The following is a 12,180-nucleotide window of genomic DNA, read 5'->3' as shown; positions in this document are numbered from 1 at the left end:
CCGCTCCGACCAATGAGGAGCCGCCCCCTCCCCCCAGCATGCGCGGGGGGCCTAATGCGTTGTAGGAAATGTAAACGGCCGTGCCTCGGTTTCTTTGGTTTCCCAGCACATGGCGAGTAGCCCCCGCGTGTATTTTTTTTAAACGATGTTTTGTTATTTTCCAGCTGTCACACGCGCCCCTCTCCCTCGGCTATAGAATGACGTTCTTGCGTTACGATAGAGGCAATTTGTCAAATTCATTACCCATTTTTATTGCATCAAAAATGACTTGAACACAAAATTATAATGCAAACTTTTAATTACACACATCGCCGTGCAACATACATCAGCCACTGCGATTCGTTTACTGTAGTAATGTGTGGGAAAGTATCTCAAAGTAGTAATCCTTAAATAAAATTACTCAAAAGATGACAATTTCAAAATTGTATCATGTTGGTGATGGAAGGTTTCAGTCCGCTTATTGGCGAGCAGTGGCAGCAATGTAGCCCCACCTTGTGGATAAAGCCACGATGAAAACAGAAACATTGTAATTAATCCATGGCATTTAAGTTTCTCAGTACATAGAACTAATAGCTTAATATGCAAAAATAAATAGCGCTTTGGTGCTGAACTTCATTACCTACATCTGAAGCCACAGCCTCAATGCTGGTGAGCATTTTACTATTAAATTACCAGCTCAGACATTTAATAGTCTTCTCAAAACTGCACAAAACTGTATTTGAGGGTTGAAAACCCCACAAACTCAAAAGAGTGGGGCCTCAGAACAAACGTTGGGGCAACTCAAAGTGACAAAGCGTCGTTCCACCCTCCCATATCGCCAGGAAGCATGTCGTAAAAACCAGGCTCATGATACAAAGTTACAAGGAAAAAGTTTTAGCCTCCATTTCACTTCCTCAAATCGTCTTACAAATTCCGCAGGAGCCACCTCACTCGTCGCTGAACTTGCACGTGATGCGCGAACGGCGCGGCGTGCTCTCCAGGTCAAATTTGCTGTCGTAGATGGTTGGGCAGAGACCCCAGCGGTTGTTGCGGTAGATGCCCAGGTAGGTATACACATCCGGCTTGTACGTCATCCGTGCCTTGACGCCCGTGGCACGGATGGCGGTGTCCAGTGCGTAAACGTCGTCCTCGCGCGTGAAGTCGCAGCTGTAGACGCAGATCACGTGCTTGCTCTCCTTGCCGCTGGGGTCGTGCGGGCTCACCTTGGCCATCGGAATTAATCCCTCGGCTACCGCCTTGGCCAGGCCCCGCCAGGCGTGGTCCACCTGTACACGGTATGGTGATGTTTGTTACAAGATACCTGGGATTTAATACACACATAGGTAGGTAAAGTAGGAGAGACGTAATGTTAATACCAACAGAAGCCAAACTCGTCGTATATCTTCAGCAGTAGTGGTTGTAAAAATAATCATAATTGACTTTAAAGAAATTATGACTAAATAAAAAAACTTTGTATGCACCGTTATGTATGTATAACTTCTTTCGCACCATACGTAACCATACCTGTCAACCCCTTATCAGTGCCCCTACCTTATTACAGACCAATTCAGACCTTATTGGTCACCCCGTACTCTTATAAATCTTAACGTTCATCCTATAAAGTCCCATTACAAGGGAGAAACACAGAAAACAAATGTTGTCCGTATTGAAATGGCTTTACGCCATATGGACCTGAAAATAAAATTTCCCTGTACAAGAATATGGGTAAACCGTATGGGTTGATAGATATCTGTAATGAACTTTGCTAAACAGAGGTGCGGAGCATCGTGGGTGAACAGATACACTTAAGATTCGTCTCACATTTACATAATTGTTTTACTTTCTATGCCAGCATTATCAAGCAGCATTTGTTTTAAAAAGTTAAATTTATTATGCAGCAACACATACGGCTGTTTAATATTGGTCTGAAAAGTCTATGCATCTGATAGGCTTACTAAAATGTTATTTTTACGTAGAAAAGAATACAAATGTTAAGTGATATTTTATTTAATTGCTCATCAGCAGTAACTACATATGTTCTTGATGGGCTCTCACATAGTTTGAAAATTAAAACCTAAAACCGATGAAAATATATGAATAAGAGAGCTCACAATCCACCTTAAAGCCAGACTCCATGTGGATGAGCCACTTCCCAACGAGGCAGCAGTGGTCGAGGGCCAGCCTGCGCACCATGCCGAATGTGATGTGCTCGCTGCAGCTGGTCAGCTGCTCCCAGGCCTCCTGCAGCCCGCACACGTCCATGTCCTCGCTCGATGGGAAGCAGCTGGGGCCCTGTACGCAGATCCAGCCCACGGGCTCCAAGCCCTTGCTGGCATCTCCGTGGCGGTTGACAACCGAGGGGCGGTTCGTGTCAAGCCAGGCGTCCAGCGTGCCGAGTGGCCTCTTGAGCGAGTTGAACGTCTCCCACGGATCCATGTCGGCTGCCATCGCCTCCGCCGCATACTCTTCCGCTTGGAACTTCTGCTCCGTGCCCAGCTCCTCCACCTCCATCATCGCGGCAGCTGTGCCAGAAATAAATCGACACTGCAAATGAGCCCTCTCGGTCGTCTTTTAGCTGTATTTTTGTTAGCTTCAGATGAAGGGAGCTGTTATAGGTACGTTTTATGGTTTCCCAGTTGTGGGTTTTCTTGCACCGCTTTCGCTATTTTGGGTGCTCTGTCACGTCTGTACTGAATTGTTTCCACTTGTTATTTTATCCGCGGTGTTTTTTGGTTGTGTTCGTGACCCCATTGTAGTGTTCGCACTTGGGATGTACTGCATACAAAGACAAAGACCACCCGTATAGCCTGTAACAGACTGTTGGGGCAAGTGCTGTTAGCGAATAGCCCCTATGAAGGCCGGCACGGCACGGCACACGAGGGGGTGGGTGGCCAGCAAAAATCCCGGCCGCCTTTGTCTCCCCTAGGGGAGGCCCAGGACCGGTTGGCCGTGAGTGGGAATCGAACTCGGGTGGCCAGGTTCGTAGCGCAGTGCGCTCACCGCTGCACCACCGCTCCCCACATGCACTGCACACGCCGACAGACACACATTGATAGACCATAGGGGGCCGTTCCTCAATATCGCCATGTCCACTAAGCAGCACACAGCTCTGTTTACCCAGGTGCCGTGCTCTCCTACCTCACAACATTCAAGGCATTGAGTTCATTTCAACAGCCACAACGACAGAGTTTGTAAAGGACATTGACGCTGGCCAAGTTCTGCCATTGACGCAGAGGGACAGCACAGGACGATCCATTTATAGATACCCTACTAGTCCCGGTTTTGTCTCTACCTACGTGACTTTACCGAAAGAACCAAACAGTATATAGTACCGTAGAACATATTGAGTGAGTTGGCTGACGATAGTGGATTAGTATCACGACTGCACAATAACGACGTGTCTGTGGATTCAACCACAACTTCTATGCACATTTCACGCGCACAGTACAATATAAACACAACAGACTTTGCCCAAAATGACAAACGCTTAAGCCTCACAAGGCATTGGAGCGAGATCTCCACGCCGACCCCGAGTTCCATCTGTGCAAGTGGCCGAGTGGAAGCTGCTGCATGTTCAGCATCCACAATCACGGCGTGGGGATTCGCGACTGACTCCAAAGTCTGCGATAAAATAAGGTGTCGTTCTGAATTGGTGACCAGTATCAACACCATCAACACGGAGTGAGGTTCCATCAACGGGCTCGTGAAAACAACGCCCGCTCACGAATTGTTCCACCTGTGTTTGCTCGATATGCTTTCATACACGCGCACACGCAAACGTAGGGTGTTTCAAAAAGATGGACCCAATTTTAGAGATGTAGCGATTTCAACTCGGGTCCATCGTTTTGAACCACCCTGCATGTTGTGTGTGTGCAAGCGGCCCAACTCGCGCTGCGTGCAGTAAATGTCGCGTTAACCCGCAGCGAAGAGCGCAATGCGTGGCGCACCGAAAGCTCTCACCGCACGACGAGCAGCAGCAGCTGCTGCCCGCCTTTGCCTGTGCAGGAGGACGATGAGTGAACGTCTTCCGCAGACGTCGCTGTTTGTGAATTGCCACGATGCTCCGGTTCTTGATGTTTGTTTGTTACGCTGCTCGATGTTGCTGCTGTGGTATGGTCGTGGGGCGAGGCGTGGGCTGATGACGAACCGCGAGGCCTGCACCCGTGGTGCCAGCTCAGAGGTTTTTGAACCTCTTATTGGCTGCACTTTATGGGATTTTATGTCAACAAAGTTTGCGGATGATTATCTTATTTTAATTATTATGACAGCCGAACTCGCTCTGTGTTGATATTAATCATGCAATGTAAACGTTATTCATGTAGTGTGCGCATCCATTGACTGCTGGTGATAACTTAAGAAATAAATGATATCAAATGCTCTTCAAAAGATGTATTATGGTAATGCTGAATAATTTATAAACATTTACTGTGAAAAAAAATACCAAACTCTTATCCACCGTGGGAGGCTTTCAGTCTGTAATATCAAGTCACTAAATGCAGAGCAAACATTTACTTTTAAACTGCGCATTACACCGTTAATTGTGCTAATTCCACAGAATACAATAACTAGAGATACGGGTTTCCAGAATTACGAAAAAGTACCAGATGCTATTTCTGCATTTTCAAAAAGAATGTCTGATTAAATGTTTAATTTGTTAGATCAAAGCCAATTAAATTTGCATTTCTCAGCAGTCAGCACAACAAACACCCAATGATCACACCTGTCCCATGCTGCCAGGCCAGCTGGTAATTTGCACCCAGGAATGCACAGCGAGGTTTCTCATAACAAATATAAGCTGTTGAATTGTTTCAGAAAATTAAAATATGTCTCATGGCAACGTCTCACGTGACAGTCCTGCAAATGCAGGTTTTTATCTTTCATGCGATATTTAAATGCCATTACATATCCTTCCCTTATTTAACAAAACATCAAAATACATAGCAATGAATGTTCAACACAAATTACGATGTTTTTATTTATAAGAGGGCATATGAGAACTAAACGGGAAATATTGTTTTATTCATTTACATTAAAACCCCCAAAATTCTGATAGAACTTGTTTTCACAAACTGCTTTTGCCATTTCCAGATTGGTATATTTCAAATGAAATGTTTTAAAATGCAGCATAAGTGGTTTAGTTTGGTCAAAATTTCCTGCTACATCAGTGACTTTCAGAATGAACATGAGTGATACAAAAAGTTAAGTGTTTCATTGCTTCTATGCTGATTTATGTTTCCTCTTGTTGGCTGTTATTTTGTTGTTTTACTGGGAACATCACCATTGTGAAAACAATGACTGCGATTGTTTTCACAGAGGAGCCGAGCTCCCTGCTGCTGCCTCAATCGTCATCCTCTTCCTCTGGCTCATCTTCCTCCTCCTCCTCTTCTTCCCCATCCTCCTTCTCGGCAGCGCGGCGGGCCTCCTCGTCATGGTAAGCCTGCTCCTCCTCCACACTTGGGTCCTTTTCTTCTGCCACCTCCGGCCCGCCCGCGTACTCCGAACAGGGCATTGGCACCAGGGCAGGGCTGAAGCCGCCCGCCACGTATTTCACACCCCAACCCATGTACAGGTTCTCGAAGATTCTGTACGCACAGTGTACACGCAAGCACATTGATTAGACCATGGGGATCATGCTCAGAAGTGCATTTCCTAGACCAGTACATTGTGACTGAGATTTGCACATTTACCATGTTTCTTCATTCTTCAGGAGATATGACATTTATGTGACAAGTTGTAATAATTGGTATAGACAAATGATTTAACTCAAACAAATGGGAAACTGAACATAGGGACAATCTATAACGATATAAATACATGTATTATTGGAGATGAGACATATAACCAAAGGAAAACTATGGATGTATAGAATTGCAAAACGTTGTAATATGTTTTATAAACGAACTCTGCAGCACAAGAGCACATGTTGCAGAGGCTGACACTCACTTCCCCTTGCAGTAGGCGTATGAGCCAGGCCAAAGATTGGAGCGAAGTACAGCAAAGGCATGCTGGGGCACAGTGGTGCTTGACAGCCTGGCTGTCCATGGTGATGTTCCTTCAATCTCTGTACACAGCAGACAGCGGTGTTAACATATGCAACAACGATTCATGCTCGCAATATAATCACCTGTACGACTGTCACGAATCATGGTCTCAGTGCAGGGGCATAGTCAAGACGGTGGATAGCTCGAGAATTGCCTTCCTTTATTGTTATAGGGCCCAAACACGATACTTTAAAACAAAGACGCAGTCTGGGGAATACAAATGCATATCTATTTTTATAGTAATAGCATTGTGCAAGGAGGCACAATATTCAGTAAAACCTCACGAAGCCAAACTCGGGTAAACCGGGAAGTCTCACGCTCAATCTCTCGTTTTTATATTCATTCTACATCTAATGGCGACATCTAGCGGAGAAATAAATTACTGGACACATACAGAGGTAACAATAAAAAATAACCAGTCTTTCATCTCACTAATCTCACTAATGGATCTCTTTATGTCTCGGTGAGCCAGAGCTTGGCAGGCCACTCCAAGAGCCGTTGAGGGTCACATGTGGCCTGTGGGCCGCTAATTAAAAAACCCTGCTGTACAATGTGTCAGGAATTCAGTGTATTATATAAATTACTATGACGACAGTGATGATGAAACAGAAGTGAGAACTGGCACTTACCCGCATCCTCTGAAAGCGGTGTAAGGAGGGGTGGTCCCACCTCCGGCTCTGGCTCATCTGGGTCTTCCTTATCTTCTTCCTCCTCCTCCTCCTGTTCCTCCTCCTCTGATTCCTCACTGCGTTGCTTTGGGTTGATCCAAACGCAACGGCCCTGGACGCACCAACCACACCACACTTTATATTAACCTTGTCGGGTGGCTCTCAACCCCGAACCAGAAGGTCTCTCCGTTAACGTATTCTAAGCCAAGTGAACACCTGACCAATCGAGTACTCAATGAACAATGCTGCTCTCTTCTCGTAATGAATATGGCTACACACTATTAACAATGTAATGTGTTGTGTTGCAATCTCCTGCTACTTTGCAGATCAGTAGGTTTTTGGAGTTTCACTAATTTGCATGATGTCCTAGCCTCCAAAGCACTACAGAGCAGGTGTGTGCCTCTACAGCCAGTAATACAATGACAGCTACAGAGCAAATAATTACGAGCTTGCAACGTGGCTACTCTGAACATCACACAATTTTAGTTGCACTAATTTCGATGCGTTTCGTAAAATAAATTATTACATCTGTCAGTCAACAAGGTAATTTATTTTCATATATCACTCCTCATTTACTTGCAAAATAACATTGACACTATATTAAATAAAAAGAGATTGAATTATCACATCAATCTTAAAAATACTCTAATGGTTACACCCTTTTACGGCATCCCCTAGGCCAGGGGTTGGGAACAAATATAACCAGAAGTAGAATTTTTGTTCGAATTCGAGAAAACAAAAACTAAATATTTCAAGAGCCACATTGCATGTCAATGTCACGGAGCTGCAGGTTGCCGATATCTTCCCTAGGCGAGTGCCATTCGTACCTGTGGCAAGATGTGCTGGGTGTGGTGCACCCAGTTAGCCGGGTTATCCACCAGCTCCCGCACCGGAATGCCTTCAAAGTCGGGGTTCTCTATGCAGGTCTCGCGTCCGCCTGCTGCATCCTCCTCTCCCTCCTCCTCATCTTCTTCAAACTGGTAGAACCCCAGCGGGCTGACCTGCGTGCCCGCCGAGATGCGGGCGATTTGTGCCCGCAGCAGGTTGGCCTCGTTGCCCGGGAAGGGTGGGTAGGAAATCACGGGTGCGTCCAGGTGCCCCGTGAAGAGGCGGCGAATGCGACGTGCCGTCACGATTTGAGCCGGAGTGACCCACGGCAGCTTCTCCCATGGCTTCCCCGGCTCGTTGGTCACAAAGTATGTGTACCTGTGTGGGTTGCGATCAAGTTACACCTTCCCTGTCAAGTAGTATATTGGAAATTAAAGCAGTAGGGGATAATTGCGAAGTTTTATTAGACGTGCTCAATGCTTAGGACTAACGTGTGATGGCTGTTTAATGGGAAGAGGAATTAAATACTCATGAGCTTGTGTTCTCCACCAAAAACAAATCAATTTATGGATTAGAATAAGTCCCTTATATAGCATTTATTGCATATACTGAAATGTTTTTTTATGATTTTAAAAGCAATTATTCACTCAAGGGCAGTGCAACTGAGTAATAACAGTGCTCTCCAACTCGACCTCAACCCTGCAGGTGTGCACCCTCTACACGCCCACCTGTTAGCACCGAAACGCGTAGCCTCTCGGGGGGTGACGGGAGGCGGCTTGTACTCGGACTTGGGGTAATCGTCATCTTCGGCTGCCCCGTTCCCTTCGCCTTCGCTCTGCCCGCTCGTGCTCTCCCCCCTGCCCCGCGACGTCCTGTCCGTCTCCTCCCCCACTTCTTTGTTCTCGGCGTCAGCCTCCTCCCCTTCCTCCTCTTCATCCTCACCTTCCCCCTCGCGGAACTCCACCTCGGCCACCAGGTAGGCACCTTGCGTGGCCAGCACCTTGCCCCAAAAGCGGCAGCGCTGCAGTGGCTGCTCGTCCACCAGCTGCTTGAGAGCGAGCAGGATGCGGAAGGTCTCCTCCCGGCCCAGCCCTACGCCGGCTTGTTCCCAGTAAAAGGCTTGCTCCAGGAGGTTTGGCAGCGGAGACTCCACCTGCATGGCACAACCAACACCATATTCACTGCAACCGGCTTGTCGCAACTCTTTACAAATTATATCCTACAGCTGCCACATAACCAGGTGAGTCCCCAATGTGATTACAGATGGATGTATGTATGAATGAGTGATTAGCCTGAGTACCATCTCGTCGTCAGGGTCGTCGTCTGTCTTGTCATTAGTGGCTGGAAAGAGGCCTCTCTGCAGCTTTGCGAGTTCATCCCGAGCATTGGTTGCTCGCTCGTCCCGGAACGTGGTGGCCACGCCTGCCGTGCGCGAGCGCTTCACTTCACGGCTCAGCTCCTCGAACATGCCCAGTGCTCCATTCGGCCTCTCGTCCAGCAGACGCGATATGAGGCTCGCCAGGTGATCGTACCTGCATCAAGGTGCAATCAGTGGCGATGGAAACTATGGGGTATGGCTGCATCCACGTTAACGTATTTATATTTATCACTTTTCTCCGCATACTTTCATACTATGGCATATGAACAACATCATGCATACGTGAGTTATTTCCTACACAAGCTATTATGGTAGGTAGAGTTTGCTTTTAACTATATTTACAGGCACTGTTCGCTGTGCTGGTCAAACACACCGCATTTTTACATGAAATATTCATACCTAACAGAGAGTTAAAGCAGAGCACTAATGTGAGCTATAAACAGTACAAACTTTCCTACAACTCAGGCATTACAGGAAATGATGTCTGCACGTGGTAGCGCTTGCTATGATGATCCAACTTTGCAGAAACTGTTGGCATCCGAAGTTGTTTGTACAATTATACTGTACTGCACTCTTCCTGGGACATGCCCGATAATGATTCGTGTTATTACTCCAGCATGTCAGCAAATCAGCGGGCTTGTGTTTTATTTCTTTGAACCAGGGAGAAATTCCAGAACTGTAATTTTGTTAAAATCGAACCTGATTGGTGGGAGTGTTTGGTCAAATGCATACATGTCAAGCTGCAGTACTTATCAATCACAAGCAGGAATGTGTGCGTTGGCTGTATCCTTCCAGAGAGCAATACAAGCGACTCCTGTGGAGTATGTATGTCTGTTCAACGTCTTTCCTACCGTACGTATTCAAGCGTGCTAATCGGAGGTGCGGGGAAGGACAACGAACTAAACACAAAAAGCAGTTCTAAAGAAACGAAACGCCTATTTAGTTACGTAATCTAGACGATTAACATCCTACCTAGCCTTTAGAACAGACCTTCGTGCGGAATGGGGAACCTTTAGTGGCATGGCCAGAGAGTGCCGTCTACATCATGACTAAACAATCACTATTACCAGGTGTGGTTAATTGAGACCGTTGAAGTGGCTATGGCTGTGGTTTTCACCTCGTCTCGTTTAGCTGCATTTGCAATGATATATCACAAACCGAAGCAGACAGCAAATCTACCTCCAACGTATTGGCAGTTTATCAGCACATCAAAGTTGTGTTAATGACGTAGATTTTAAAAAACCGTTGTTAATAATACAATGCATTAAATTTGTTGACATTGATAGCGCTGCCAATGTTATTATGCTGAAAGTATCTAAATACTGTATTAAAATGCTACTCTACACCCAGTGTCCGTGCACCACCAATTATAAGGGTCGCCAGTGTCAGACCAGTGAGTGTGTGATGCATGGTGAGTGATGGGTAGCGTCTTGTCAGTGTCATTGTTTGGTGAGTGCGAGTTGTGAGTGTTGTATCGGGTGGGTGGTACGTCTGGTGAGTGGTGATGTGAATGGTGAGTGCAAGGGGGGTGATATCTGGTGGGGTGGTATGTCTGGTGAGTGGTGATGTGAGTGGTGAGTGTAAGGTGAGTTGTATCGGTGGGTGGTACGTCTGGTGGGTGGTGATGTGAGTGGTGATGTGAGTGGTGGGTGGTGATGTGGGTGGTGAGTCCAAGGGGGGTTGTGTCGGTGGGTGGTACGTCTAGTGGGTGGTGATGTGGGTGGTGATGTGAGTGGTGGGTGGTGATGTGACTGGTGAGTGCAAGGGGGGTGGTTAGTGGCATAAGGCACGCATTGACACGAGCAACGCTCGTAACCATGACAAATATTCTCTTGTTCATGATACTGATTTTTATGCCACTGGCAATTTTGATGATAATGTCGACACTGATTATGATTAAGGTAATTTTGTAAATATTCCTGCTGAAAATGTCGATGGTCCTGCAACGAAATGACTTCACAGGCACCGAGAGGAACACGTTGCAGGACAGGAAAACAAACACCAATGACAGCGATCACGTGAACTGTTCGGACAAGCGGGATTGGGCAGGACACGTCGCCAGCAGGGAATGACGATCGGTGGACAAGGCTGGTGAGAGAATCGCAGCCAAAGGATGGAACGCGCCCAGAGGAGACGCGATTAGATGAACCGCGGCACCACAGGGGAGGGGAGGGGGGCGCTTCACGCAGCAGTGGATAGAACATGGCGGGTAATCTCATCGATGCAGGTGATGTTTGTGCTGATGATGGTAACCGTGGTGGCGGTGGTGGCGATGGAGCAGCCCCTGTGCCCACTCACAGCGAGGTCTGCGCGCCGTCGCCTCCCGCCTTGAGCAGGAACGCCTTGGCGCTCTCCTCCGCCTCGCCGCGCCTCGCCGTGCCCGCAGCCGCTCCCTCCGCCGCGCTCGCGTCCATGGTGCCCCGCGCCGATCGTGCGGAGACGGTGACGAACCCAAAGCCTCCTCAAAGCCTCCACAAAGCCTCCACCAAAGCTCCACGCGGCTCCGCGGGGGACGGAGTTTTGTGGTGACGAGAGTCGCCGAAACCTCCTCCTCGAGAGCCGCCGCCGCTGGGACGCCGTTGCCAGGCGACCGGCGCGGCCGCGTTCACATTTCCCAGCGCGGATAGGCGCGGGGCCGTCGTCGAGCGCCGCGATTGGCTGCGGCGCGCGTGCGGTGGATGACGTCAGCATGGTTGTCTGTGGTCGACGGGGAATCCGATGAGCTAAGAAGCGCTTTAGTCGCACGTGACCCAGGATGGGCACGGGGTCGGGACGTTACAGCGATAACAAACAGTACAACAAACACGATAGGAGTGCAAAGTATAGGAAAGGTAAACAAAGCACTTACAAATATATACACAAATAAAACTAAACTATCTTTATCTTATTCTTGGTTCTTTCGGTAAAGTCACGTAGAAGGGAGTGACTTTACCGAAAGAACCAAGACTATGAATCCCTGCAGTCACGAAAGCTTTACATCGAAATATCTTTATCTTACCAAATAAGGCTTTCGCGACCAATATTATCCATAATAAAGGTGTTTATTATCCATAACAAGCTTCATTATCCACGTATTGTCTTTATTATCAATAATAAGGACAATGATGGCAATTGGCCTGATGAAGCTGGTTGTCATCACCAGCGACGCGTCACAGCTCAAATGGTCAGCGTTGTTGCGGGCGTGCTGACGCAGTCGGCAACTAGCCACGTGCTGTTTGCGTGACAACGCACACTCATTGTCCATACGTGATCTGACCAACAACAACAACAAATCCCTTTGACGCGA

General features: G+C 47.4%; 2 protein-coding genes across 3 annotated transcripts; both read right to left on the bottom strand.

Annotated features, from left to right (window-relative positions):
• Positions 1-280: 280 nt before the first annotated feature.
• On the bottom strand, positions 281-4,162 carry C7H11orf68 (chromosome 7 C11orf68 homolog). 2 transcript variants are annotated; one of them, XM_078596613.1, is made up of 3 exons: positions 3,927-4,162; positions 2,098-2,501; positions 281-1,265 (listed from the first exon to the last, which is right to left on the bottom strand). In XM_078596613.1, the coding sequence occupies exons 2-3, from the start codon at positions 2,491-2,493 to the stop codon at positions 927-929; spliced, it is 735 nt and encodes a 244-aa protein (XP_078452739.1). In that variant the 5' UTR covers positions 2,494-2,501; positions 3,927-4,162; the 3' UTR covers positions 281-926. The 2 variants fall into 2 exon arrangements, with proteins under 2 accessions (XP_078452739.1, XP_078452738.1); XM_078596612.1 differs by having other exon boundaries at positions 3,940-4,116.
• A 191-nt stretch (positions 4,163-4,353) lies between these two features.
• LOC144720118 (radial spoke head protein 6 homolog A-like) lies at positions 4,354-11,448 on the bottom strand. Its single transcript, XM_078596611.1, has 7 exons — positions 11,193-11,448; positions 8,817-9,048; positions 8,245-8,669; positions 7,516-7,894; positions 6,650-6,800; positions 5,923-6,040; positions 4,354-5,561 (listed from the first exon to the last, which is right to left on the bottom strand). Exons 1-7 carry the CDS (start codon positions 11,306-11,308, stop codon positions 5,318-5,320), a joined length of 1,665 nt encoding a protein of 554 aa, XP_078452737.1. The 5' UTR covers positions 11,309-11,448; the 3' UTR covers positions 4,354-5,317.
• Between the last annotated feature and the right edge of the window lie 732 nt (positions 11,449-12,180).

The sequence above is a fragment of the Lampetra planeri genome, chromosome 7 (genome assembly GCF_965212315.1).
Source record: "Lampetra planeri chromosome 7, kcLamPlan1.2.h2, whole genome shotgun sequence".
NCBI lineage: Eukaryota > Metazoa > Chordata > Hyperoartia > Petromyzontiformes > Petromyzontidae > Lampetra > Lampetra planeri.
This window is presented reverse-complemented; position numbering and strand designations above follow the sequence as displayed.

Excerpts from the sequence above, each read along its gene's own strand:
- LOC144720118 (XM_078596611.1), bottom strand. The coding sequence starts at position 11,308 with ATGGACGCGAGCGCGGCGGAGGGAGCGGCTGCGGGCACGGCGAGGCGC. Across the intron at positions 8,670-8,816 it reads ACGACCCTGACGACGAGATG|GTGGAGTCTCCGCTGCCAAA; the intron begins GTACTCAGGCTA and ends TGTGCCATGCAG. Across the intron at positions 6,041-6,649 it reads ACCGCTTTCAGAGGATGCGG|AGATTGAAGGAACATCACCA; the intron begins GTAAGTGCCAGT and ends TGCTGTGTACAG.
- C7H11orf68 (XM_078596613.1), bottom strand. The coding sequence starts at position 2,493 with ATGATGGAGGTGGAGGAGCTGGGCACGGAGCAGAAGTTCCAAGCGGAA. Across the intron at positions 1,266-2,097 it reads ACATGGAGTCTGGCTTTAAG|GTGGACCACGCCTGGCGGGG; the intron begins GTGGATTGTGAG and ends TACCGTGTACAG.